This window comes from Mastigoproctus giganteus, chromosome 3 (assembly GCF_048544385.1).
Source record: "Mastigoproctus giganteus isolate SK-2022 chromosome 3, ASM4854438v1, whole genome shotgun sequence".
Lineage (NCBI taxonomy): Eukaryota > Metazoa > Arthropoda > Arachnida > Uropygi > Thelyphonidae > Mastigoproctus > Mastigoproctus giganteus.
The window spans coordinates 215,738,159-215,764,067 of NC_143577.1; the positions used below are offsets into that span (position 1 = coordinate 215,738,159).

A 25,909-nucleotide genomic window follows, 5' to 3' on the forward strand; every position below is an offset into this window, starting at 1 on the left:
TCCGACCCACCTAACACTGCCTCGATGGCATCAGCAAATATTCCTGCACCCTTTCTATTTAAATGTATCCTATCCCTATAGAAGCAGTCTCTTCTGTTAACAAGTACAGACCAGACTGAAAAAAATTCTGTCCCTTGAGCCTTGCACAATCTTTCCAGGGCCGAATTGATCGACAAGGCTCTTATTATATACTCCCTTCTATTGTGTCTGGGCAGAATTGCAGACACTTTCAAATTCAACCCTAATTCCCGGCTTTATTTCAACAGGCCTGTACTTGTTAAGTAATTTTGCCGGTCTCCTACTCTTAATATTATTAGTGCCAACATGTACAACTATATCACCTTTTGTACTCTTAAAAGATGATATCCACTCTACGTCATCAACCTTTGCCCCTGGCAGACATACCATGGTCCTGTTCCACCTATCCATTTTACAAAGCATGTTCCCCGTTTCCCTGACAATAGAGTCACCAACAACTACTAGTTCCTGTGGGACCAGCGCATTCTGCCTTGGGGGTTGTCGCTGTGTTGCGTGACGACCAAGTGCAAGCTCTGGCATTGATGTGGGCAGCTGAGAGCTTGAGGGGCCCTCAATTTAGGTCCTTCGAGGGCATCCACCCTGTCCTTCAAGCTCTCATATAGGCCCATAACAACACTGAGATGTCACATGATTTCCTTACACTCCTTACATCGCGCATACACAAAGACATCCCCCATGGCAATATCATGTTCCGTTCCAGAGAGTTCGGCAAACATTTCACAAGTTGCACATTTTTTAGGCTGTGATGCATTGGAGAATTGCCCCTCCCCCTCAGTTTTTCCTCGAGTCACAGCACTCCTGCCACTTTGTGCCCATTGCTTTGCTGCTCTAGTTTGGGGCGTGATATTTTGAATTAATAAGATCAATAAATTAAATTAATTAAATGTGAATACTACGCAATCTAATAGAAACAGTGAAACATATTACGCTATATAATTATACGTTAGAGCTACCTAGTTACCTCAATTAAAAATTTGAATTCCCTACCACTATATACAAAAACAATGGCTGCAAGGTTCGAATGATATAACGGTTTTACGTATATTAAGTAGTAATCCACAATAACTCTTTATCTAAATTAAAATAAAAATAACCAGCGTAACTATAACTATAAGACTATAGTGTTAGTAGGACACTTCCAAAAATCATTCCATGCACGGTTTTTATCTTGTTTGGCAACAGGGCACTCTGCATTCCACCAGTGATTTCGGTGAGCACAAGATGTCTTGGATTTTGGAACGTTTGCTGCAGTCAGAATCTGATTGGTGATGTAAGTAGTTACATCATCAATATGTTTCTGTTGGACATATATTCCGTCTAAGAGCATTTGGGCAGAATTGCCATCCCAGTTCGCCTTACTAAACTTCCATTTGGATCGTTGGTTAGGATTTTGAGTTACCGCTATTTGTATTGAGCAAATAAATGGAAAGTGGTCACTGTTAAAGGGATCTGATAATACCGACCATGTCACAATTGGAAAGATGGATGGAGAGCAAATTGACAAGTCATCCGCAGAAATAGATCCTGTAGGTAGGTGGATGTAAGTAGGAGATCCAGTGTTTAGTAAATTAAGATCACTATTATTCATAAATTCTTCAATTAATTTGCTTCTTCTGTCCATTGTAGCGGACCCCCACAATGGATGGTGTCCATTAAAGTCACCAAAAAGACTAATTGGAGTTGGGAGTTTTGTAATGAGACTGTCAAGTTCTGAATGGGGAAGAGGTAGAGATGGTGGAATATAAACGGTAACAAGAGTAACTGATGTACCAACTGCAATACAAGTAGCCACAGCTTCTAGATTTGTTATTAACTGGATCAGCTTGGATGGCATGTTAGAATTAACCAGAATGACTACTCCTCCATGTGCAGGAGACTCTTGAGTTTCTATCTCATCTAAACATCATATAATTGGAGAATTTTGGCGAAACTTGGGGTGACAAGAATGTTTCCTGTAGGCATTCAGCTATGGGGTTGAATTGAGCTACTAAATCTCTTAAGTCATAACACCATAACATCATACAGTGGAATTGAAGTGGAATCTTAAGTCGTAACACCATAACATCATACAGTGGAATTGAAGTGGAATCTTAAGTCATAACACCATGGCTGCTTAGTCCTCTTCTCTGTTTTTTGGATGCAGGGTATTTTTTCCTGCATTTTTTTGGGAATGTGGGGGCGACCAGTATCCATAGTGTCATTGGCATGCAATTCTAGGATGGGTTCCTCATAATCCGGATGTACATCCACTTCCATACTGTTTGTTTGAGGTTCGGCTTTGTTACAAACTTTAGTAGTTTTCATTCTTTCAGTGTCCTGCGAGACTGTTGGAGTATCAATTGGGGTGTTTGTAGCTTCACTGGTTTTAGGTTTAGGAGTATCTTTTCTGCAGGCTGATAAGGTTTCTTTAACCCAATTTGCCAAAGAGGTGTTCAGTGGTATTGACATGTCTGTTTGAGCTGCAGTTGAAATATGGCTTCGGGTTCGAGATGCATAAGGTTGACTGGGCATGGTCGACATAATTTGTCTGCACACTTCTGGATATGTTACTTTATGTTTTATTTTGTATCTCTGAATTTTCTTTCCAGTTTTCCACATATCGCATGATTTAGAAAATGCAGGATGACTTCCTTTGCAGTTGGGACACACAGGGGTTGAGACTAAGCAATCTATTTGTGTATGGTCCTTAGAGCCACATATAGGACAGATGGCATCACCTCTGCATGCCTGCTGAGAATGGCACCATATTTCTGGCATTTGAAACAGCGAAGAGGATTCAGGATGTATGGCCAAATCCGGCAGTTTAAATAGCCAGCTTTTACAGAAAATGGCAAATCAGGAGTGCTGAAGGTTAAAATGATGGATTGAGTTGGTATGAGATTTCCATCTTTTTTAATCATTATGTGCTTCATACTTATTACCTTCTGATTACTAACTTCGTGGACTAATTCCTCCTCAGACACTGAAAGCAGGTCCCACAGGAATATAGGAATCTCTGTGATGGTGCCTTTCGATGAATTTAAAGTATTGTGGGGAGTAATAGATACTGGCAACCCACCAAATGTTTTTGTCTTTAATAGCCACTGAGAATGTTTGGTGGTGGCTATTTCAACCAGTTCTCCTGATTGTAGTCTCTTCACCAATTTTGGTTATCCTGCAATAGATTCTAAATATTTTTGGATCATAAATGGTGATAGCTTGCCCACAGGCTGAGTAGACAGAGAGTGTATCACCAGAAAGTTAGGAAGGTTATGACATTCTACTCCTCTTCAAAGTCTTTTAGGTTGGTTTGAGTCATTTTCATCGGACATTTCTGACCTTGAGCTTTATGGCCCTAAAGGAGGAAAATTATTTTAAGTCCATCTTTGCTCCTTTTAGCCCCGGGAGAGTAACTTTCTTCTCCCAGGTTACCAGCCCCGCTGCATGGAGCAGGATTTGTGCCACCAGTGACCAAGTGGTTGAGGAAGTTAGTTGGGTTAGTATGGATTAAATAAATATATATGTATAAGGAAAGAAAGGTGAATTTCCTTTCTGGATTCTTATTTGAAAGCTTTTAAGTAAAGAATCACTTGAATAAAACAGGAAGAAAATACACTAAAATAAATATAACTTATTCGCTGAATAAGAGCACTCTATATATATGGCACAAAAAAATCGCTAGGTCACTATTGCTTGGCACTCGGGTCCCAGTAATACTGCATAATATAAGAGATGGGGTTTCTGGCACTTTGCTGCTCTGGTGACTAAACAAGGTTTCACCTCTTCAATTCTCTAATAAGCAAAGTGGCGGTATTGCACTGGTTGATGAGAGAGATCTACCACCTAATGTTGCCTGGTAACACAGGGGCGAGATTCCTCTGTGTTGGTTATCACCTCGGTGATCACCTCCAGTATACTAGGTGCCGTATATTAGGACTTGCACACAAGGATTATACTCAGGGTTACTAACGTAAAGGTCTTCTGAACAAGCTACAGTCTTATGGATTGTCAGCTGTTTTTTGACTGCTCTCTCCAGATTATTATAATAGATGTCTTTTTGTCCTCTTAACTTTTCCACTAATGCCAGCGTTCCCCAAGGTTCAGTTCTTCCACTCTTCTTCCCTTGTACATTAATGACCTTCCACTGACTGGAAATTCTATCCATAGTTTTTTTGATGACAGTTCATTGCATTCCACCTTCTAGTTTGAGAAACCTTGCATAAACAGCTTCAGCTTCTCCAATATCCACCACAATTCCTTAAATATGAAGTTTTCTGAGCAGGGCAGACAGGCTGCAAGAGTAGCTCATGGTGTCTTGTTAATGATATACAGGAATTTTGCTAGCAGGGATAAGGGGGCGATTATCCCCTTGTATGTAAGTAGTTGGAACAAACTTCCATCTGTTATAGTGGAGGTCAAATAGCTAATGAAAATAACTTTAAGTTTAAGGCAGAACTAGACAAACATTTGGAGTGAATGGATGAGTGAAATGGGTAGGTTTTTTTTTTTTTTTTTTTGGCTGATGCTTTATAAGCTTGCTTTCTTGCATCATCAGCCATTTTCAATCCACTGCATGATGAAGGCCTCTCCAGCAACTTTCCCGTTCCTTCTGTTTTGAGCACTGGCCATCCATTTACTACCCAAAAACTCATGAATTTCATCTATCCATCTCCACCTTTGTCTTCCATGTTTTCTTCTAGCTCCTCTTGGGTACCATTCTGTTATTTTCTTAGTCCATCTGTCATCCTGTCTTCGAGCTATGTGTCCTGCTCAAGACCATTTTAGTTCTTTAGTTTTGATAAGAATGTCCTTTACTTGAGTTTGCTGCCTAATCCATGTGTTTCTCTTCTTATCTAACAGTCTGATTCCCAATATAATTCGTTCCATTCTACGCTTTGTAGTTCCCAGCTTCTCTTCCATTCTTTTGGTGAGTGCCCAAGTTTCACTTCCATAAGTCATGGTGGAGACTATACATTGGTTCATTATTTTACGTTTCAGACAAAAACTGGGATATTGCTCTTCAGTATGTGACTATATTTCCTGAATGCTATCCATCCAAAATTTATTCTTCTCTTGACTTCCAGCCATTTATCATTATTACAGATAATAACTTATCCCAGATAAGTATATGACTCCACCTTTTAAATTACTGCCCCTTCAATCATTATTTCTCTTTCTGTGGCATACTTGTTCATCATTACTTTTGTTTTAGCCATATTCATCTTTAGTCCAAAATCCTTACTAACTGTGCATAACTGATTAAGATTTTCCTCTAATTCTTTGGGATCGTGGCTTATGACCACAATGTCATCTGCAAATTGTAATTGGTTTAGGTACTCTCCATTCACATTGACTCCTTTCTGCAACCAGTCTAATCTTCTGAAAGCTTCCTCAAGGGCAGCAGTAAACAGCTTCGGAGATATTGTGTCTCCTTGTCGAACTCCTTTCTCGATTTTAAATTTCCTACTGTCTTTGTCTAGTCTAATAAAGGAGGTAGCATTCTCATATATTTTCTTCAAAATCATAATATGTGGGGTATCTATGCCTTGTCTTTCCAGTACCCAAAACATTGCCTTATGCTGTATGGAGTCAAATGCCTTTTCATAATCCACAAATGCCAGGCATAATGGTGTTTTATATTCATTTGCTTTCTCCATTAACTGTGATATTACGTGAAGGTGATCCACAGTTGAGAATCCTGTCCTAAAGCAAGCTTGCTCTTTTGGTTGATTCTTATCCTGCAAATTACAAGTATTCTTTCTAATCTGTTAGTAATGACCCTTGTGAACAACTTGTATATGTGGGATAGCAAGCTAATTGGTCTATAATTTCCAATTTCTGATTTATCTCCTTTCTTATGCACCAAAAGTATGATTGCATTATTCCACTGCTTAGGCATCACACCTTTTCTAATGCACTTTGTGAAGAGCCTTGCCAGTTTTTGTGTTATGTCTCTTCCTCCCAATTTTAACAACTCTACAGTAACTTCATCTTCTCCCGGGGCTTTCTGATTCTTCATTTTCTTCAATGCATGTTCTACCTCATCAGGAAGAATATCGGGTATGTCGTATGGGTTGCTACTTTGCAATCCATCTTCCCACACTGCTGCCATCATTCCCTTGCTCCTCGTCTAATTTTCTATAGTAGTCTTCTGCTATTTGAATTATGTCTTCTCTGCTGTTTATAAGTACACCATCGCTATTCTTCAGTTTCAGTATCATTTGTCTTTCTGTATTACTGCTCATGGCTGCTGATTTAAATCCTTTGTTTTCCCTTAATGCTTGTTCTACTTTTCTTGTGTTAAATCTTCTTATGTCCTCTCTGAGTCTCTTTCTAATGGCTTTGCATAACTCAGTATACTCAATTTTCTCCCTGTCAGTGTTTTTCTTGCTTTTCATTTGTCGTCTTCGGTTCATCATGACAAGTGTTTCTTGACTAATTTTTTCTTCTTTGGATTTCTTTTTCCCTGTAGGTTTCTTGGGCTTTATCACTTTCAGAAAGTTGTAATATTCGTCGTCGATATCTTGGTCCTGAGCAGTCTGCAGAAGCTCAAACTTGTTCTTAAGTTCCAGTACATACTGCTTTTTCTCCTCTTCTGTCATCTCAAATACCTTTGTATTATTTACTCGAGTCAGTTTTTTCCTTTCCTTTTCCTACATCTATATCAAGTGTACATCTTACCATTCTGTGATCACTTCCAATATTTACCTTGTTCAGGACAGTAACATCATTCACAATATATCTTCTGTTATTGAGGATGAAGTCGATTTCATTAGTTGTTAATCCACTTGGACTCTTCCATGTCCACTTTCTGTTCACCCTTTTCTTGAAAAAAGTGTTCATTACTGACAGTCCTTGAGATTCTGCAAATTCCACAAGTCTTTCACCTCTTTCATTTCTTTCACCAATTCCAAAATTTCCTATAGTTCCTCTTTCTGCACTGTTTTGTCATTTTCCAACCTTAGCATTGAAGTCCCCCATAATAATAGTGTAATGGGTTTTCTGCTCATCTAGAAGACTCAATTTCGGTGTACATTTCTTCAACCTCTTCATCATCATGGCTCAATGTTGGTGCATAAATCATTATAACCTTTAGCTTGTACCTCTTAGAAATCTTGAGTATTAGTCTTGACACCCTTGGTGATGTACTTTTGAATTCCAAAATGTTGTTTTTAAAATCTTTATGGACCAGAAACCCAACTCCACCTTCACTCCTTTCACTGTTTCCATTGGTGTACAGCAGATTTCCACTTGATAAACTTATAAATGATTTAATTTCTTCTTGTTTCAGCCAAACCGATGATATTCCAATTCATATTTTCTAGTTCCTTTTCCAGCTCTAATATCCTGTCTTCACTGATGAGTGATGTTACGTTATAACGGGCCAAGTTCAGTTTCCGTACATGGCAGCCTGGTCGTACCCAGAGATTCTTAGCTCCCCTGCTTCCACTCTGATCCTCTCGCTGCCGTAAGAGTGGGAGTGAAAGCTGCTGGGGACTGAGGGCCATTTGTTTTGTTGTGCTGTCATATGCTGGAGGGTTTGGTCTTTTCCGCTTCACGCTGACCAGGCGTCTTGAAGAGAACCACTCTACACGTTCGTTGCCACCTAAGTGACGTAACAGGGCTTACCATCGAGAAGGTGTGCATGAGTGGATTTTAGGGAGGCAGGCCAACTGGACTTCTCTTAAATCTTCTGTAATAGAGAGATATTGGATCCATCAGTGTTTTAGGCTGTGTCTGATAACACACAGGATACCTGTTCCCCTCTAAGCCCCTTGCATCATATGTCTCTATTTATGTTAATGCTAAATGCTGATCTCCAGGCAATTCTCCAGTGGGGCAAAAATATCTTAGTTAATTTCAATCCTTCTAAAATTCAGTCCTGTCCTATATTTTTGCAAGAAAGGATTCTATAGCTCCTATCCTTATCATCAATAACACTCAGATTTTTAGACAAGATCACATATTTCTTCTAGGGATTACCCTGACTTCTAATCTCTCTCTTGGCATAAGTACATCACAAATATTGCTTCCTCTGCATCTAAAAAAAAACTGGGTTTTGTCTTTCACTTTTGGTGTTACTTTTTTTCTAAACTACTCATTCCATACAAATCTCAAATCTGTGCTGACATGGAATATTGTTCCTACATCTCTTGTGATTCCCCCAAAACTTCTCTCAAGCTTTTAGACTCCATTCAAAAGAGTACAGTCAGTTGAATTGATTCCCTATCTCTTATAAAGAATCTCCCTTCTCCGTTGCATGCATTTTCTATAGATACTTCCATGGGCACTGTTCTTATGAATTAGTTTCTATAATTCTCTCTCTCTCTCTCTCTCTCTCGCAAACCAGTCTGAACACATGCCACAACCAGTCAGCATCCTTTTATTTTAGAACTTCAAATTCACAGAACCAACTTTTCTGCTTCCTCATTTATTCCTTCAACTTTAGTTTTTTGGAACAACCTTCCTTCACATGTGTTTCCTGCAAATTACAATCCAGAATTCAAGTTTAATGTCAACATCTATTGTCTTCTCCTCTCTTTTCATCCTTTAACTCTTGCTTAGTACTAAGTACTGTAGGTAGATTCTAATATCTTTTCTGTTTGAAGTTTTTGTTTAAAAAAAAAAATGTCCCGTTAGAAAACAGTGCTGTTTCCTTTAAAATACCATTTCTGTTGATATAACTTTGTGATGCATTTTTTTATCATTATTTCCATGATTTTTTCCTGCCATGAATTTAAAGCGACTGGGCTGTATATCCTCACTTTGCCTGTTATGTGTTGGTGATAATTTTCACTTCTACAATCCAAGGGAACTTCCCCTGACTCAAATGATGCCTTTATAATGAATGTATGAATGCATTCATTTACTGCCTCCCTCAGAATTACTAGGTATATACCATTGACTCTTGAAGTCTTACTTTTAGATTTACTTTTCTGCTCAAGCTTTTCTAATAAACAATCTTCTGTGATTTCAAGATTGCTAATTACATACTCATTAGTTTCACTCACACAGTTTTTCCTCTCTGTGAAGTGTCTTTCAGCACCATCAGCTGGACTCTCCCACATCCATTATACAGTGGTTGATCTGATTCATTCTTTTCTCCTTTGTATTCGCATACATGAAAAATTGTATCCTTGTTCTTTCCTCTTTTAGCCAGTGATTTCTCATCAGCTTTAGCCAGCAAATTATTACAATTGTGCAATACTATTACAGATCAATTTTTATCATTTGTAGGCTGTAGCACTTTTCATTGGCTTTTAATTAACCCATGCCATCTTTTTCTGTTCTATGAAATTGACCAGCTCCATCTTAGAATCCTCAAGCAGTATTTTCTTAATCATGTACTGTATTCATGCCTTCTGTGACTACCTGTTTAAAGGTGTTTCATATGGTTTTTTTTTTTTTTTTTCTGTATTTGCCCTCACTGGGCCCCCCACTAAGTTAATATGGGTCATGTAGCATCTTAGATTGTTGTAGTCATCTTTTCTGAAATTAAAACCAGAACCTTTAACAGCTGTGATCATTTTCCACCAAGATTTCCCTTCTGTCAGTCTTGTGATGCTATCTGAATCATTGGTGATGATCAGATGTAGAATATTCTTGTCTTAGTACTTTCTCTAGCATGCTGATGTAAATAACAGTCAGTGATTCAAGTTGGTTTAAAAAATTTGCCCTCCATGGTGAATTTCCCCTTCCACTTGTTCCATTCAATAAGGAGCAAATTGAAATTTCCCATAATAAAGTATTCAGTTGATCACCCATCCCATCACCATAGAGGTTCTTGTCATACTTTTCACAATTTTCTGGTGTGTAGCATACCACTAATCTCATTTTTCCTGTGGTGTGAGATGGCCGAAAGCAAAGAATTACTGGGTATATACCATTAACTCTACAAGTCTTACTTCTAGATTTACCTTTAGACTCAAGCTTTTCTAATAAACAGTCTATAAACAATCTTCCACTATGCTAGTATACATATGTTCTGCATCTGTGAATGCTTTAGTTGCAACCTAGCTGCTTTTGACAAAGAGCATGACCACTTCGCCCACTCCCCTTTCTAATTTGCTTATCTTTCCTAAACACAAATTCATCATCCCTTATTTCTAGGTGGCACTAAATTTCTGTTAAACCTTATTATATGAGCATTAGGTATCATAATTGGGAGTTCATATTCATTAATTTTATTGACAGCACACCTGATATTACTGTACACACAATTTAGACTAAGTTTTCATGTATTGGTAACTACTCTAATACATCTTTTAAGGTATGAAGGCATGTTTCCCTAGCATTAGCTTCCACTTCATTCAAAATATTGTTTGCCCTTGGCACATCTGAACATCAGCAATCTCTTTGGCTTTTGAAGCCCCATAAAAGAATTCTTGAGATTTGTTCAGACTTTAGTTTGATCCATATCATTGAATAATTGGGTTTCTTTATTATCCCTTAAGAATTCAGTTTCTTTGAATCCTTAAGCTTCTCTCAGTGATATTGGAAAAGATCCTTGCACCACATTTTCAAATGTATTTTGTCTTTATCAAATATGTTCCTTCCACCTATAAGTGCAGGCCAGGCTGATAAAAAAATTTTCCCCGAAAGCCTTGCAAACTATCCCTTATCTTGAGTTAATTTGGCATAAAGAGGAGTCCCCAGGGTCCAGTGCTGCACCCATTGGTATTTTCAATATTTGTTAATGATATTGATGAAGGCATATCGGGCTAATGCCTAAGTTTCCAGATGATATGACAGTTGGCGAGGTGGTAATGACAATGAGGGTATGCTATACTGCAACAAGAACTAGAAAAAATCAGGCAGATGGGCTGAGAAATAGTAATTGAAGTTTAATATTGACAAGCAGGGCTGTGCCCCATCTACAGAAGCAGTAATTTGGCAGATGAATTTCAGGTGTGAATACAATTATTGAGAAAGAAGCAGAGTTTAGTTCAGGAAGAGGATATTTCTTTCTCACAGTAAATTTTTTCCAGCCGTTCACAGAGTTCTCAGCTCTTTTATTGGCTTTGTCACCATACAGTTTTCATAGTTGAGCACAGAGTTTTAGCACTCTAAAGAGAAATTAAAAATTTATATACATTCAGAACTGGCTGAACAAAGGCTTAGTCCTTTGAGGATCCCTTGGACTAATCTAGCCATGGTGTAAAGGACTTTTATCATGTATTAAATCTGTACAAGTGTTTCCAAAGTCAAAGTTTCCAAAGTTGTGTGGATTTGAAAAATCTGTAGTAACTCATTGGAGGTGGGGCGGACCCTATTCCCTACTGAGATTGGCCAGCTATAACCCTGATTGAAGAAGTCTTTAAGAATTCTTCTTATAGCAAACCGATTTGTCATCCTTGTTTTTTTTAGTTTGATTTGATTTTTTATAGATGCCTCATTCTTGGCCATTATGTAAAAAAGTGTTATTGTTATTAAAGTCATTAAAATTATATTATTTTAAGATATTAAACCATATATATTTTATGAATTCAATTCCTCATAGTATTACTGCCATGATTGTGCAAATGAGGTTTATTATGGTTTTGCTGGATGAAAATCTTTTGTCTTATTTTCAAGCTAAAGGCATCTAACTGGAAAAGGTTTTAATCCTTGCCAGACTTTACTTAGGATACACTGCTTCACAAACTGCTTATTTATTGCATAACACAGATAGCTCTACTTTCCAGAGATGAAAGTTTTTTTTTTTTTTTTCTTTCCATAAAAACTGTGCTTCCAGTCTTTTTTCGTCATAACCCAAAGTTATAAATCACATTTGCCACTCAACACAGATATTACTGGCACCTACTTATCATATAACAACTCACTGTAGATTTAGTATAATATCAAAAATAACAATCAGGAAAAAATAACATTGACTAAATTACTCAATTTCTTCAAATTTTAATTCTTAACAGAGTTTAATTTTTAAACTAGGCCCATGCAAGTGAAACTTCACATAAATTATAGATGTTTTTAAATTTATTTAAGAAGAAAGAAATTTGTAAAAACTAATTTAATTGAAATAAATAAAAATTTAAACGTTAGCTGTTTGTTTGGGTAATTGTTAATGTGTTTTAAGTAAGAGAGAAAAATGTACATGGTGTCATTTGACAAATAATTTATATCTGCAATGGCAGCATGAATGTTGAGAAAAAATGCTAAATTTTTCCATTTTATCTAGCCACTTTGAATGGTAAAAATCACCAAAAGAGGCACAAATGCAGAACTAAGAAACAGTCTGATTTTTTATTTTTGGACAAAATCTCATTAATAATCCATCAGAAACTCACAGCGGAACCTTATGTTGCCACCTTGAATTCAGGAATCACTGCCTTAAAAGATTCATCTCTGTTATAACTGTTTTGCTGACCATTGTGAGCTCTGGAGAAGGTAGGTTTCTGCTGCCTTTTGGCTTAAAAATAAAGCAGAAGATTTTCATTGAATCAGATTGTTGACCAAGTCTTCCCTCTTCTATACAAAAATATTTAAAGATAATGTTAAGTTTTAACAGGTTCATATCAACTGTTTTCTTTCTGGTCATTTTGCAGGTGGTTGCTGTGGAGCATTGTCTAAAACAATGGTAGTTGGGGGATGGACGTGGGCATGGTGGCTGGTCACTGATGTTCAGAGGTATGTGAAACACCATTTACAGGTTGCCATTTTTCCCAAAGTTGTAAATTATAAAATATGAAGAGAACTAGAAAAGTTATTTACGTTAATAAACAAGATGGATTTTTATAAAATATATATCTATACATATATACACCAATGAGCCAAAACACTATGGCCAGCGAGTCGTTATGCAAATCAAAGCAACTGCAGGTGAACTACGGCGTGTGCGCCGGTCAGGACACAATATAAAAAACACCTGATACTGAGCTCCGTTAATCAGGGTTACTCTTGTTCTTCAAATGCGAAAGGCAGCAGACTTAAGTGAGTTTGACAAAGGCCAAATTGTAATGGCCAGATGACTGGGTCAGAGCATATCCGAAATGGCACGACTGGTGGGATGCTCACGGTCAGCCATGGTTAGTACCTACCAAAAGTGGTCCAAGGAGGGAAAACCCAAGAACCGCCGGCTAGGTGTTGGATGACCAAGGCTCATCAATGCTTCAAGTGAGCTAAGGCTCTCCTGGATGGTACGTGGCACAACTAGCTGGTAATTGGAATGGTGGGAGTATTTGTGTCACAACACACAGTACATTGAACCCTGTCTGAAAATGGGGCCATGTGGCCGATCCAAGTACCCATGCTAACCACAGTTCACTGGCGACAGCGCCTACAATGGGCATGCGAGCATTGAAACTTGACCTTGAGTGGTTGGAAGAAGGTTGTCTGGTCTGATGAATCACGTTTTCTGTTGCACCATGTGGACGGCCAGGTACATGTGCATTGTTTACCTGGGAAGTGATGGCAGTTGGATGCACCATGGGACGAAAACAAGCCGGTGGCGGCGGTGACATGCTTTGGGCGATGTTCTGCTGGGATACCCTGGGTCCAGTTATCTATGTGCCGGGCACTGTGACATCTACCACCTACCTAAACATTATTGCTGACTAGGTACACCCTTTCATGGCAACGATCTTCCCCTCTGGCAGTGCCGTCTTTTAGCAGGATAATGTACCATGCCACACCGCCCGGATTGTTCAAGGCTGGTTTGCGGAACATGAAGAAGACTTCCAGGTATTGCCCTGGCATCTAAATTCCCCAGACATCAGTCCCATCGAGCATCTGTGGTTTGTGTTGAAACAGCAACTCCGATCTGCAGCGTCTCAACCACGGACCGTACAGGAGTTAAAGGATCTACTGGTTATGAGTTGATATCAGATACCACAAGAAATTTAGAAATCTTGTAGTGTTCATGCCTTGCTGAGTATGAGCTGTTTTGGCTGCACGTGGACCAACATAGGTGGTCATCGGTGTATCTTTTTATCAGTGTAATAGCACTATTAATTCAGTACACTAATTCCACTTTAGTTTTAGAAATGGTGACCATGCATGTGTTGTTGTAACTACAGAAAATCAGCCCTACTAGAAAAGTGATGCCCTGGATGATGCCAGATCCAAATGAAAATTTTAAAAAATTATAATAATTAGTATAACATTTGTGATTTCAGATGCCTTTTGGACCTGTGATTTTATGTAGTGGCACAGTTATGCCTCTTTGTGCAACTATTTCTTCACATGTTGAAACAAAATAGAAATGTGCAGGAGCTGTGTTGAAACTTTGGAATGAATGTTTCTATTCCTTGAAGTAATAGGAGCTTAAACCTTGCATAATTTGCATACTGAGGCATTTTTATTTATTTGTTTTTATTAACATTTTCACAATTGAGTTTCTGAACTGTAAACACACTACCTGGAGTGAAATTTTACAAAGAAATTGGAAGTTGGTAAAAATTTAAAATTATCCACATGAATTCTTTTTACCCTGCAGTGGTGGTTGTGCTCCTAATTGTTCCAAAAATGGTGGCACTACACCTGACTGTTGTAAACTTTGTTTTTAATTTCTGGAAAAAGTTTATGGGTTTTTTAGAAATGGTGACCATGCATGTGTTGTTGTAACTACAGAAAATCAGCCCTACTAGAAAAGCCTGGCAGTTACCAATATTTCATCTTTTCTTAGTGGATTACATTACTTATTGTATGTTTGTTTTTTTAAATAAAAAATTAAATATTTTAAAAAGATGTGTTTTTTCATGCCTTTTATTTTCAAAAAACAAGAAAATATTAATTCTGATCAGATGAAACTGTTAGTTTTTTGTTTTTTTTTTTAAGATTTTAAAACCATTAATTATGCAAAACTTTAAAAGTGCATATGTGCATATATTTCTGTTATTATTTGTATAAATGGATTGTAATAATTATAAAGACATTTAAAAAATATTTAAAAACTATATAACATTTTAGAAAGTATTATTTATTTATTTTTATTTATTTCCATTTTGTCCTGCTGTGACTCACACAAAATTTGAATTCTTATTTCTATCCTGAGTAAATATCATTTTCTGTGTTTTTATCACGGTTATTGAAAACTAATAACAAAAAAATATAATAGCTAATCTTTCAAAAACACCTATAAAAGTCTAGAATACCTGGGACAGTGCTTTGCTATAGACATTTTATTGTGGTATGAACGTTGTGCTCATAGCAGAATAAACTTTACCTGCACAAGTTGTACTGGTATTGAACCACTTCCAAACAAATGGCCTTACCAAAAGGTTAATCTTCGAACACTCATAAATTAGATCAGCATTTCCCAAACTTATTTAGTCATGGAACACTTTTCATCTCACAACATATTCATGGAACACTTACGAAACACAAGTTTGACGAGAGCCAAAGAAGTGTTGCAAAGAAATTTTTCAAAATGCTAATAATTATAAAAAAAAATGTATACAAGGAAGTAAGTTTAGTTATGATATTGATTCGTTTCCTCCTCTCCTTCAACCCATGTACTCCAGGCTAAATTGCATATGAATGGCATACTAGATCACCATATTGCTACTTTTCGTAAGTGTCATTACCTCTATGCATACTTCTCTATGCAAAGCCCACCAAAATAAGAGAGAGAGAGATAATCTTTATTACCCTTCACGGCCATAAAGCCAGGGGCTTACAGTTTCCCAAACTTCCGGGAAAATTGAACAATTATTTACAAAAAGGTAATTTTACAAAGAAAACATATTATAATACAAAGGAGAGAACTCCTTACGAGAGTTAAATCTGATTGAGCTGGCTTAACATCGAGATAAGAGCACCAGCTCAATCAGACAGGAACAGATGCAAGGTATACATCAGTCATTGCTGATTAGTCCTACTCGTCATAATTTTTTTCCGGTAAGTCCGGTCAGCAGCGAATTTGTTCAGGTCGGCGTCCAGTGCCTGGGTTTGCTTGAGCATCTGCTGAGGAAGGAACCTGTCCAAGAGATGGAGTCGTGCTGAATGCGAGTGGAGCTCGGGATTGGCCCTAAGGGCAGGGGGGGGGATCCTCCAGCCACAGGTATCCCAGAATGAAGGTATTGCCATTATGCCTGTTACCATCTTGACTGTTGCTAGGAGGCGTTGGTCGTCGACTAAGGTGGGAAGCCGTGGAATTCCGAGAGAGTTGGCAAGCTGTGTGGTCCGAATCAGAGCTGGAAGGTTGTGCTTCCTGTTGGCCCACTTTAGGAGCCAGAATTCTGTGGCAAAGAGTGGTTTCTTTATTGACGGTGCCGCTGACGCCCAAATTTCAGCAGCATAGAGTAAAGGTGGAAAGATAACTGTTCTTATGTATCTCACGGTTATCTTTTTATCTGTGATATGAAGGAGATGTTGTTTTGCTATCCACCGGAGTCTTGAAGCATGTGTGAGGAGCATATCCATGTGGGCGTTGAATCGAAGTTTTGGGTCGAATACAACGCCCAGATCACGATGGCTGGACACAATTGGGATGAGGGTGTTGCCGACCGAAGGCTGGAGAGAAGAAGGAGTTTGCTTCAATGAATACACCATGAATTCGGACTTAGCAGGATTGATCTTGAGCCCAAACTGGCAGAGGTAAGATGTGACTGTGGTGAGAGTGTTGTTAATTTCCACTTTTACCAGATCTAGGTCTTGACCGGGGGTGATGGAAGTGAGTATCTTGATATCGTCCGCATAGCTCAGTAGACATTGAGAATGTTCAACCAGTGGGAAGATAATGGATGAAAACAGAAGGCCCGAAAGGACCCCTCCTTGTGGGACTCCTGCGGTGATGGATCTAGTAAGGGTGCGATCTCCTGTATGAAGCTTTATAACTCTGTTATTCAGAAGAGAGGAGAGAAAGCATAATATGTTCCCTGTGATCTGGAAGTGGCATTCCAGGAGAGTGAGAAGTTGGTTTACTTGGATGGCATCAAATGCAGCTTCAATGTCTAAGTAAGTCACAGCTAGTTCCTGCCTGTTCTCCAATGCTGACAAGATAGTATTTGTGGTGGCTAGTAGATTGGTGATCGTTAATCTGTTTGGAAGGGAGTAATGAATTTGGGCTGGATTACTGGGCAAGATCTGCTTAGTGTGAAGATGGGAAGTAAGGCCTTCTCCAGGAGCTTCAGCAGGCTGGAGGAGTTGGAGATGGGTCGGAAGTGTTTAGGTTTCGATGGCGACTGAACTTTGGCTAAAGGTTTGATGAGATAGTTTTTCCACTGCTGTGGGAAAATTTTGTTCGAGAGTAACTGGTTGAAGATAATTAAAAGTGGCTGAATAATGTACGGACTTAGGCATTTGAGCATGAATTGGGGAACTCCATCATCACCGGTGGTAGACGAGGCAGGTAGAGAATTGATGGCTACGATCAGCTGTTGTTTTGTAATCTGAATGTTGTTCAACACTTCTTGCTGGATGGGCTCTGTTAATAGAGCTAGATCTGAGTTTGGCATAGGATTACGGTTAAATCTTGTGACGAAATCGAGCCACAATTCAGGATCAAGTTGTAAAGGAAAATGAGGGTTCACTTTTTTGTATGGAATTTTTCCTTTAGCCAGCTCACGGTTAACGTATAATTTGATTGCCTAAGATTTCAGGCGATTAAATTGAGCCCGTGCCCTTAAAATAAAGTGTTCTGCGGTGTATTTGATTATTATGCCAGTATATTAATAACTGAAAAAAATTATGTTAAATATTATAATGATACAAAAGTGGTGCACGCTACAAATATGCAAAATTTATTTATTTTTTTAAAATTGTTAATTACAATTTTTCACGGAACACTTGTTCACAGAACACTAGTGTTCCATGGAACACAGTTTGAGAAACGTTGAATTAGATAGTCTGCTTTACTTTATAAAGTTGTCTCTCTCCAATTTATGATTGTTATTTGGATAACTAGAAGCCTTTTGGGCTATAATACTCTAAGTATGGCTTACATTGTGATTGAAGAGAACATTCAAAAATAATACATATTTTATCAAATACATAAATAATAATATTAATAAAGGAGACAAGAAAATGCTGTATCTAACTCACATTAGATAAAAATCTAACCATCTGAATAGAAATGACTGAAGCAAATGTGGAACCGAAACAAACAAGATAAAACATCCAGCACACTGTGAAACAAAAAGTTATTGCACAAAAAAAATACCTAGAGAGTATATCACATGTTGCAAAATCATTATTTCTCATAGACATCAATATATCACTTCAAGGTATTTCTGAGGCTACACAGAAAATAACATAAATAGCCAGCAACAAAAGTAAAAATATTTTGTAGCATAAGTACTGAGATATACTATTGCTAGTGAAAAACAACAAGTGTGGTGGTACTGTACCTGTTGGGTGCAAAAAAAAAAGCAACAACTGGGAAAATGATTCAAAAGACATATCCAGTAAAAATTTATGTATACAATGAAACTTCCCTTTAATGGACAGCCATGGGGAACGAAAATGTGTCCGTTAGAGAGAAGTGTCCGCTAACAAGAAGTCTGAGGGAGAAAAAAAAAAAGAAAGAAAGAAAAATCGTTAAACATTTAATGTAAAATTAAATTAAAATATATACAGATTTTGAACAATATTTTTGTAAATAATATACAATTACATACACAAGAGATAAAGAAAAATCGTTAAATGTTTAATGTAAAATTAAATTAAATTATATACAGATTTTGCGCAATATTTTTGTAAATAATATACTGTACATACAATTGTGCTATGCATATTATGACTTTATTTTAAGAAAAATACATACAGTAATCACTTATTTTCTTCTGCACCTTCTTCCGGCTGATAATTTTGTTTTCAACATTTGTTTGCAGCGAAGAAACCATCGAAAGTCCTTCGGTATCTTCTTCAGCGGCGGCCGACCGGGCTAGCCGAGTGGGTAAAGTACCTGCCCGGCAACCCAAAGGTCGCGGGTTCGATTCCCGCCTTGGGCTTGAATCAAAGTACTGCAAAAACCTTGGGAGGTGCAATATGGCCACAGAAGCCGATGCGCCAACAACTACCAAATCAAAAAATCAATCTTCAGCGGCGAAAAACATTTTTAAATGATTGATTTGTATGAGCACTTCTTCTATTTTCATCGGTGGTTTGTCGTTAATATGATCTTCGACAGAATGACCTCCTTCCATTTCTTCATCCTCATGAGGAACTTCTTGAAAAATATCGATGATAATGTCGTTGATATCTAGAGCACCATCTTCTGTAGTGAGGTTTGAGTCTATATCTTTGTAGCCAGGGTCACTTGTAGCGGAAGTATCGTACATTATCAATAGATGTTGAATCTCTTGTTCTTCTTGGTGCTCCACATTGCTGTTCACAACTTCAATTTTTGCATTTGAGAAGCCAGACTTTACAAAACAGTTCACGACAGTTTGTTTTCTAATTGCATTTACTGAAAAGGAAATCCACTGAATCGCATCTAGTATGCTGATTTTCTTTGCAAGGTCACTCGCACGTTACACCGTTCATGTTTGCAATGAGATGTCTTAAAACATGTTTTCTGTAGTGAAGTTTAAAATTTTTTATTATCCCTTGATCCAAGGGCTGACACTCTGCAGATTTGTTTGGTGGCAGAAAAATGATTTGAATTGGACAATTCAATGTGCGGGTGAGATGCAGCATTATCCATGAAAAGAATAATTTTTCTGTTTTGACGAATCATGTTTTGGTTAAAGTGACTTATCCATTCGCTCATGATATCTCGTGTCATCCAAGCTTTTTTATTAGACTTCCAGTCAACATCCAAAAGATTCAACTTTATGCCCTTGAAACAACGAGGATTTTGTGGGTTTCCTATAACAAGAGGTTGTTCAAAGTCTCCCAGCATATTTGTACACAATAGTACAGTCAAGCGTTCCTTAGAAATTTTTCCGCCCTGGCACTTCGTTTTTTAGACTCATTGTGTTTTCAGCAAGAGCTTTAAAAAAACAACCCTGTTTCGTTACAGTTGTAAATATCCTTAGCTTCAAAATCCCAACATAAATCTTCCAATTTGACGGTCCACTCTGTTACAACCCCAGTATCAACAGATCCACCTTCACCACTTACTGTTTTCCAAGAAATTTTATGCCGAGTTTTGAACTTGTCTAGCCATCCCACAGAAGCTTTGAACTCATTTACTCCCATAGATTTTGCAACTTCCAAAGCCTTTTCCCTAATAATAGGCGCATTAATGGGAATTTGTTTAACATGTGCGCGACAAATTTGAAGTCCAACAGTTTTCGGGAATGATTTTTGAACCTGATCATTTACGTGTTGCCAAAATTGTTTGACCAGTTCATTTTTTTTTCTTTAGGATGTCGCTTACCTGCGTCTTCCCGATTTTGAATTTTACAGCGAGATTGCGAACACTATTTTTTTGCCGATCATATGCATTAATGAGTTCGACTATCTTTTAAAGAATGTTTACGAGAAGACATTGTGCACTTCACACGACACTGAACAAAACTGAAAAGACGAAAGGCCGACCATATTCCCCCCCTCCCTGCACACACCGAATTCATCAGAAGTTTTACACGTGCCTTAAAATTCTTGAAAAAGGGTTTAGAACCGCGACGTAAACCTTGATAAAATTCAGAGAATCGGAAATAGAAAATAAACACACGATTGAGGCAATACGTGGAAGAAATGTTCCTAGAAAAAGGGCCGTGAGCTCGCCCGCTGTCCGTTATTATGGGGAGATCAAATTAAGTGCTAATCTAAACGAAACAGTGCAGATTTCCTGTCCGCATCCGTTATAGAGAATGTCCGCTAGATAGAAGCTGCAAACACGTTAAAACCAATGGAGGTGAGTTTGAAAATGTCCGTTGTAGAGAGATGTCCGTTAACGAGAGGTGTCCGTTAGGAGAAGTTTCACTGTATTTAGAGAGGGTTAGAAAATCACAGATTTTTATCACGAACCATCAAATAATGCAGGCTCGTTATTTTCAAAATGGACCTCACAAGTGTGGCACTACCGGTGCAGGGTTAAATTTTTTGCCCCCCATTCTGGGTTTGTAAAATGTCTGGGTATTTTGATTTTATAAGCAAACATTAGCAAGAGATTGTCAAAAATAAAATCAAAATTTCATTAAATTTTTTTAAATTGTTTTATTGAAAAAATCATAAACAAAAATGTATTCATTGCTTATTTTTTCTTTGCAATAATATCCTTTACCCCTATTATGTGATTCCATTTTATTAACTTTTGGATCTGGATTTGGATCTGCTAATTACTTAGAACTCTGACTTCCTCTCTTTGAAACTTGACTTCCCCAACAGTGAGGTAATTTTCCTTGGAGATTTTAATGTTAACGATTCCAGCTGGCTCCATTTTCTAGTCATATAGACCCAGTTGATTGAGATGCTGATGTTTTTGCAATTACTGATGACATTACACAGATTGTTCATTTATGTACCAGAATACCAGACAATCCTAACTGGCACCTCCGTAGCCAGGTGGGAAGGAGCAGCAGTGCGTAGCACACGCTTCTTGATTAGACCGGGGTTCGAGCCCTTCACCATCAAATACGGAGGATGTGGAAAGGTCAGGGAATGACCACCGCATTTCCCGGAGCAATATGGCCTTAGTTGCTAATGCTCCTAAAAACCAAATAACTAACTAACTAACAATCCTAACCACACAGCCAACACGCTTGATCTTTTTCTCATAAACAACCCTACTAAGTACACGGTAGAGGTAGAGTGGTGATGGTCTGTTCTCCAATGAAGCCTTTCTCTCATGGCCATTCCCAACCTTGTGTTGTTTGGAATTACAAGAATGCACGATGGTGGGATGATCTGCAAGATTTCTTTTTTTCTTTTCCTTGGCTGGATTACTGTTTCAAAACTTGTGATGTCAACTTTTACTCAGATCATGTCAGTGAAATTATTCTTGTATGGATGGAATTATTTATTCTGCACTCTACCTTAAAATCTCATCCTTTATCTAAACCCTGGTTTTCCAATAAATGTGCTAAGGCTGTTCAAGAGAAGAATGTTGCATATTGTAATTGAGACTTGTTTCCATATATATATCCAGGTTTATTTTCTGCCCACACCGGCCGACCGGGCTAGCCGAGTGGGTTAAGTACCTGCCCGGCAACCCAAAGGTTGCGGGTTCGATTCTCGCCTCGGGCTTGGATCAAAGTACTGCAAAAACCTTGGGAGGTGCAATATGGCCACAGAAGCCGATGCGCCAACAACTACCAAATCAAAAAAAAAAAAAAAAAAAAATCTGCCCACACCAAAGCCGGCAACAATTGTAAAGCAGTTATTAATCAATCCAATCTAGATTTTGAACAGGCTAAGAGTAGAAAACTTGCTTCTTGCCCTAATGGTAGCCAAGCATTCTGGTCTCTTGCCAAAGCTATTGGCTGCAACTTTTGCCCATTTCTGTTCCCACCTCTGTCAAAACTAGATGGTTCTATTGCCGCATTAGCCAAGGATAAAGCTGACCTGCTAGCATCCTATTTTTTCTTCCAACTTGTGTATTAATGATCTTGGTCAGCCACCTCCCACCATTCCCAGTATGCTCCATTCAATCCCTCCTCTGGTCTTCCGTCAAAACGATGTCATAAGGATTTTGACGAATCTTGATGCTAAGAAAGCTCCAGGTCCTGATGTTATTTCTCCACTTGTTCTCAAAACCCGTGCTCCTGAATGAACTTCTGTTCTTTGCTGCCTTTTTTCACTTTCTTATTCCAAAGGTGTTTTTCCTTCTGCTTGGAAATTTGCTCATATCCAGCCAAAAAAATATTTTTCCTAAAAAGGGTGACAAATCCCTCCCATCCAATTATCATCCCATTGCAATTACTTCTACTCTTTCTAAAGTAATGAAGAAATCAATTAACCGCCAACTCTTAAACTATCTTGAAACTTACCATCTTATCAACAATCACCAGTATGGATTCCATCAGTGTCGATCTACTGATGATATTCTGGCTTATGTTACCCATCTATGGACAAATTCAATGGAAAAGTTTGGTGAAACTCTGTCAGTAGTTTAGGTATGTTGAGGGTCTGACGGCTTCGGAGATTTCTCCCATCTCCGCGTATGTTCTATGTATCGAGTGACAGTACCCTGTCTATGCCAGAGGTTTAAAAATAATGTACGAGTCATGTGGTATGTAGTTTGTGCCTATTGTTCATCCGGCCTGTTGGCCGCTGGGACCCGATGTTACCATACCTAGTGACGGGGACGCCGGCCGGGTGTACCAAAAAACTAATTATGCTCTGGCAGGTCCTGCCACTTACTTTCCTGGAATTTCAGTGACTAGGACCTAAAATAAAGGTTGGAGTTATCGCTGTTGATTTAAGTAAAATTGCATTTAGAAAGCGTTGCATGGGGTTTTATGCTGAAAGAACTATTTCTAGAGAGCCCAAAAGGTCGGGCAAAATTTGATGTGATTTAAATTTGGACATGTGGGGCAGTCGCTGTACAAGAGAAAGTGATGGGAGGGAGGGTGAAGACGGGGGGGATGAAATAGGAAGAAAAGGGGTCGGATAATAAGGTGAACCCCATTTTCAGTGGGGCATGCCCATGCCTCACAACAGTGAAAATATGGCGAGGAGAGGAGAAGAGCAAATACCCCCCTCCCCTGGAAAAAAAAAGCCGTGCAAGGGAGTGCAGTTTTGGGTCGCCAATAGGCCATCCGAATCACCCTAAAGTCTTGTCTTTCTGTGGTATGGTGAGTTTTTTTTACTTGTTGACCTCTTGCATTCTTTCTGGTCGGGTTGCCTTTGGTGTATTTCTATCATTGTTTTCCTTCAAGAAAATAGATCCTGAGCATATTGACTGAGTGCCTTGTAGTCCTCTTGAGTGTCTAACAGTCTGGGTTCTTGATTGTCTGGAATATATTGGATTGCTGTTATTAGGCATAGTCGTAGGTCGTCATACAAATCACACTCAAACATTAAGTGTCTCCTGGACTCCTGGTTGCCACAGGGACAGTCCACGTTATTTATGATGCCAAGTTGGTGAAGTTTAGCTTTAAACGGCTGTGTCCTGTAAGGAGGAAGGTGGTATTTCGAGCAGGGTGAAAGCACGCTGGGGCCTTAGGGTACAGCTTGGTGACAGTGGGGAGGAATCTTCTGGTCACTGCACCTTTTTCTGTGTTGCTCCATCTCCTCTGCCAGATCTGGACGAGGTGGTCGGTGATACTTCTCTTTTCATAGTTGCGGTCATTTGTGATGTCAGTGGTGAGGTTATACATTGTAGCCAATGTGTTTCTGGCAAGATGGTAGAGCAGACCACAGCAGGTAGCGTCTAGATCTAGGGGCAGAACTCCTGCCAGGACTTGGAGGGCAGCCGTGCTAGTCGTTCTAGTTGCTCTCGACGTGGTAAGGAGGATGTTCCTCTGAATGGTTTCGAAGAACCGTTTATTCACTTCTAGTCCCACCCTCGCATACCAGACAGGGGAGCCATATGTGATGGCAGGGATGAAGAGAGCTTTGTAGTACAGAGACAGGGTAGTATGTCTGAGTCCCCAGCCCCTGCGAGTGACTCTAGCGACGAGGGCCGCATGTCTTCTTATCGTTTGTTTAATATATTCTAGGTGTGGCTTGAAATTTAATTTTCTGTCCAGGATTATTCCTAGGTATTTAATCTGTTCGCACAGCTTAACTGTTTGGTTCTCAATCTTAATTTGTGGTGGTCTCCTTAAGTCTAGCGTACCTTTTAGCAGCACCGATTTTGTCTTGTCAGGTGCCAGTTTGAGCAAGTGGCTTCGTCCAATCTAGCAGCTTTTGCAGGGCATCATTTGCTTTCATTTCTAGGGAGGATCTGCTGTCAGCCTCAATGGTCAAGACCAAGTCATCTGCATAGGCCTGGGCCTCCACAACACCCAGATCCATGGCAAGGAATTCGTCTAAGACAAAGTTCCACAGGGGCAGCCCCTGCGGACGGGCGACTGAGGCATTTATATGGTGTGGTAACTTGCACTGCTCTATCAGCCAGGTAATCCTTCATGCAATTATAAAGATTCAATTGAAGGTTGGCAGCTCTGAGTCTCGCCAAGACGCTCGGCCACCAGAAGGTGTCGAATGCCCCGGCAAAATCCACTGCGACGACGAGGAAGTATTTCCTTTTACAATGGGTGACTCTAGAGAGGAGGTTCTGTATTACTTCGATAGTGGATTTGCCAGGAGTAAATCCGTGTTGCTTTGTCATGTTAGGATTTACTTCATTATAATGCCTTGTGATTCTTGTATGTAGCAGCCTTTTGAATATTTTACTGAGGGTTGGTAGCAGGGCTATGGGTCTGTAGGAACTAGGTGTCTCTGGTGGCCTTGTTGGGTTTTTTAGGAGCAGTTTTAAATTTGCCTTTTTCCAATGTAGAAATTTACCTGCTTCCAGGCAGCAATTGAATAGTTTTAGCAGTAATTCCGCTATATGTTCCGTTGCTTCTTTTGCCATCTCCGGTTCAGTTAGGTCCAGTCCAGGGCATTTCTTATTTTTCGTGCGGCTTGCTACATCCTGAATTTCTTCTAAAGTGAAGGGGGGGGTTCTATTTGGTCATTATTATAGCAATTGTTTGCTTGGCAGATAGCCTGCTGCTCATCTGTTAGTGTTGTTGGCAGCTCCTGAAGGATGTTATCCAGGATGTTCCCAATCGACTCCTCCCAGGTTATGGTTAAATTTCCTTGTGCTGTTTTGGTGGCTGTCACGACTTCTCCCCTGGGGAGTTTGTGAATGGTAATTTTATATACCACCCTCCCCCCCCAGGGGTTGCTGTTCCCTGACCCTTGTACTAACCTCTCCCATGATTCTCTTTTCTTTTTCTTTATCTGTTCAATATAACAATTTCTGCATTATAGCCAAAGTAGCTTATGCGCCATCAAACCCCCATATCAACAACAATAACAATTTCTAGCGATTCTATATTGGTTCCTGAGTTCAGTGACTTCTTGTTGCGGCCAATTCCTCCTAGCCCTCTGAAATTGTTTCCTTCTGTGC

At 38.9% G+C, this 25,909-nt stretch overlaps 1 protein-coding gene across 1 annotated transcript in view; it reads left to right on the top strand.

The window, feature by feature from the left end:
* The window catches only part of LOC150088703 (flotillin-2-like), a 220,681-nt gene that overhangs the window by 75,290 nt on the left and 119,482 nt on the right, over positions 1 to 25,909 (top strand). The window contains exon 2 of the mRNA XM_090370867.1: positions 12,564 to 12,645. Within this exon, the coding sequence (XP_090226993.1) occupies positions 12,564 to 12,645 (82 nt within the window). The remainder of the gene's footprint in view (positions 1 to 12,563; positions 12,646 to 25,909) is intronic.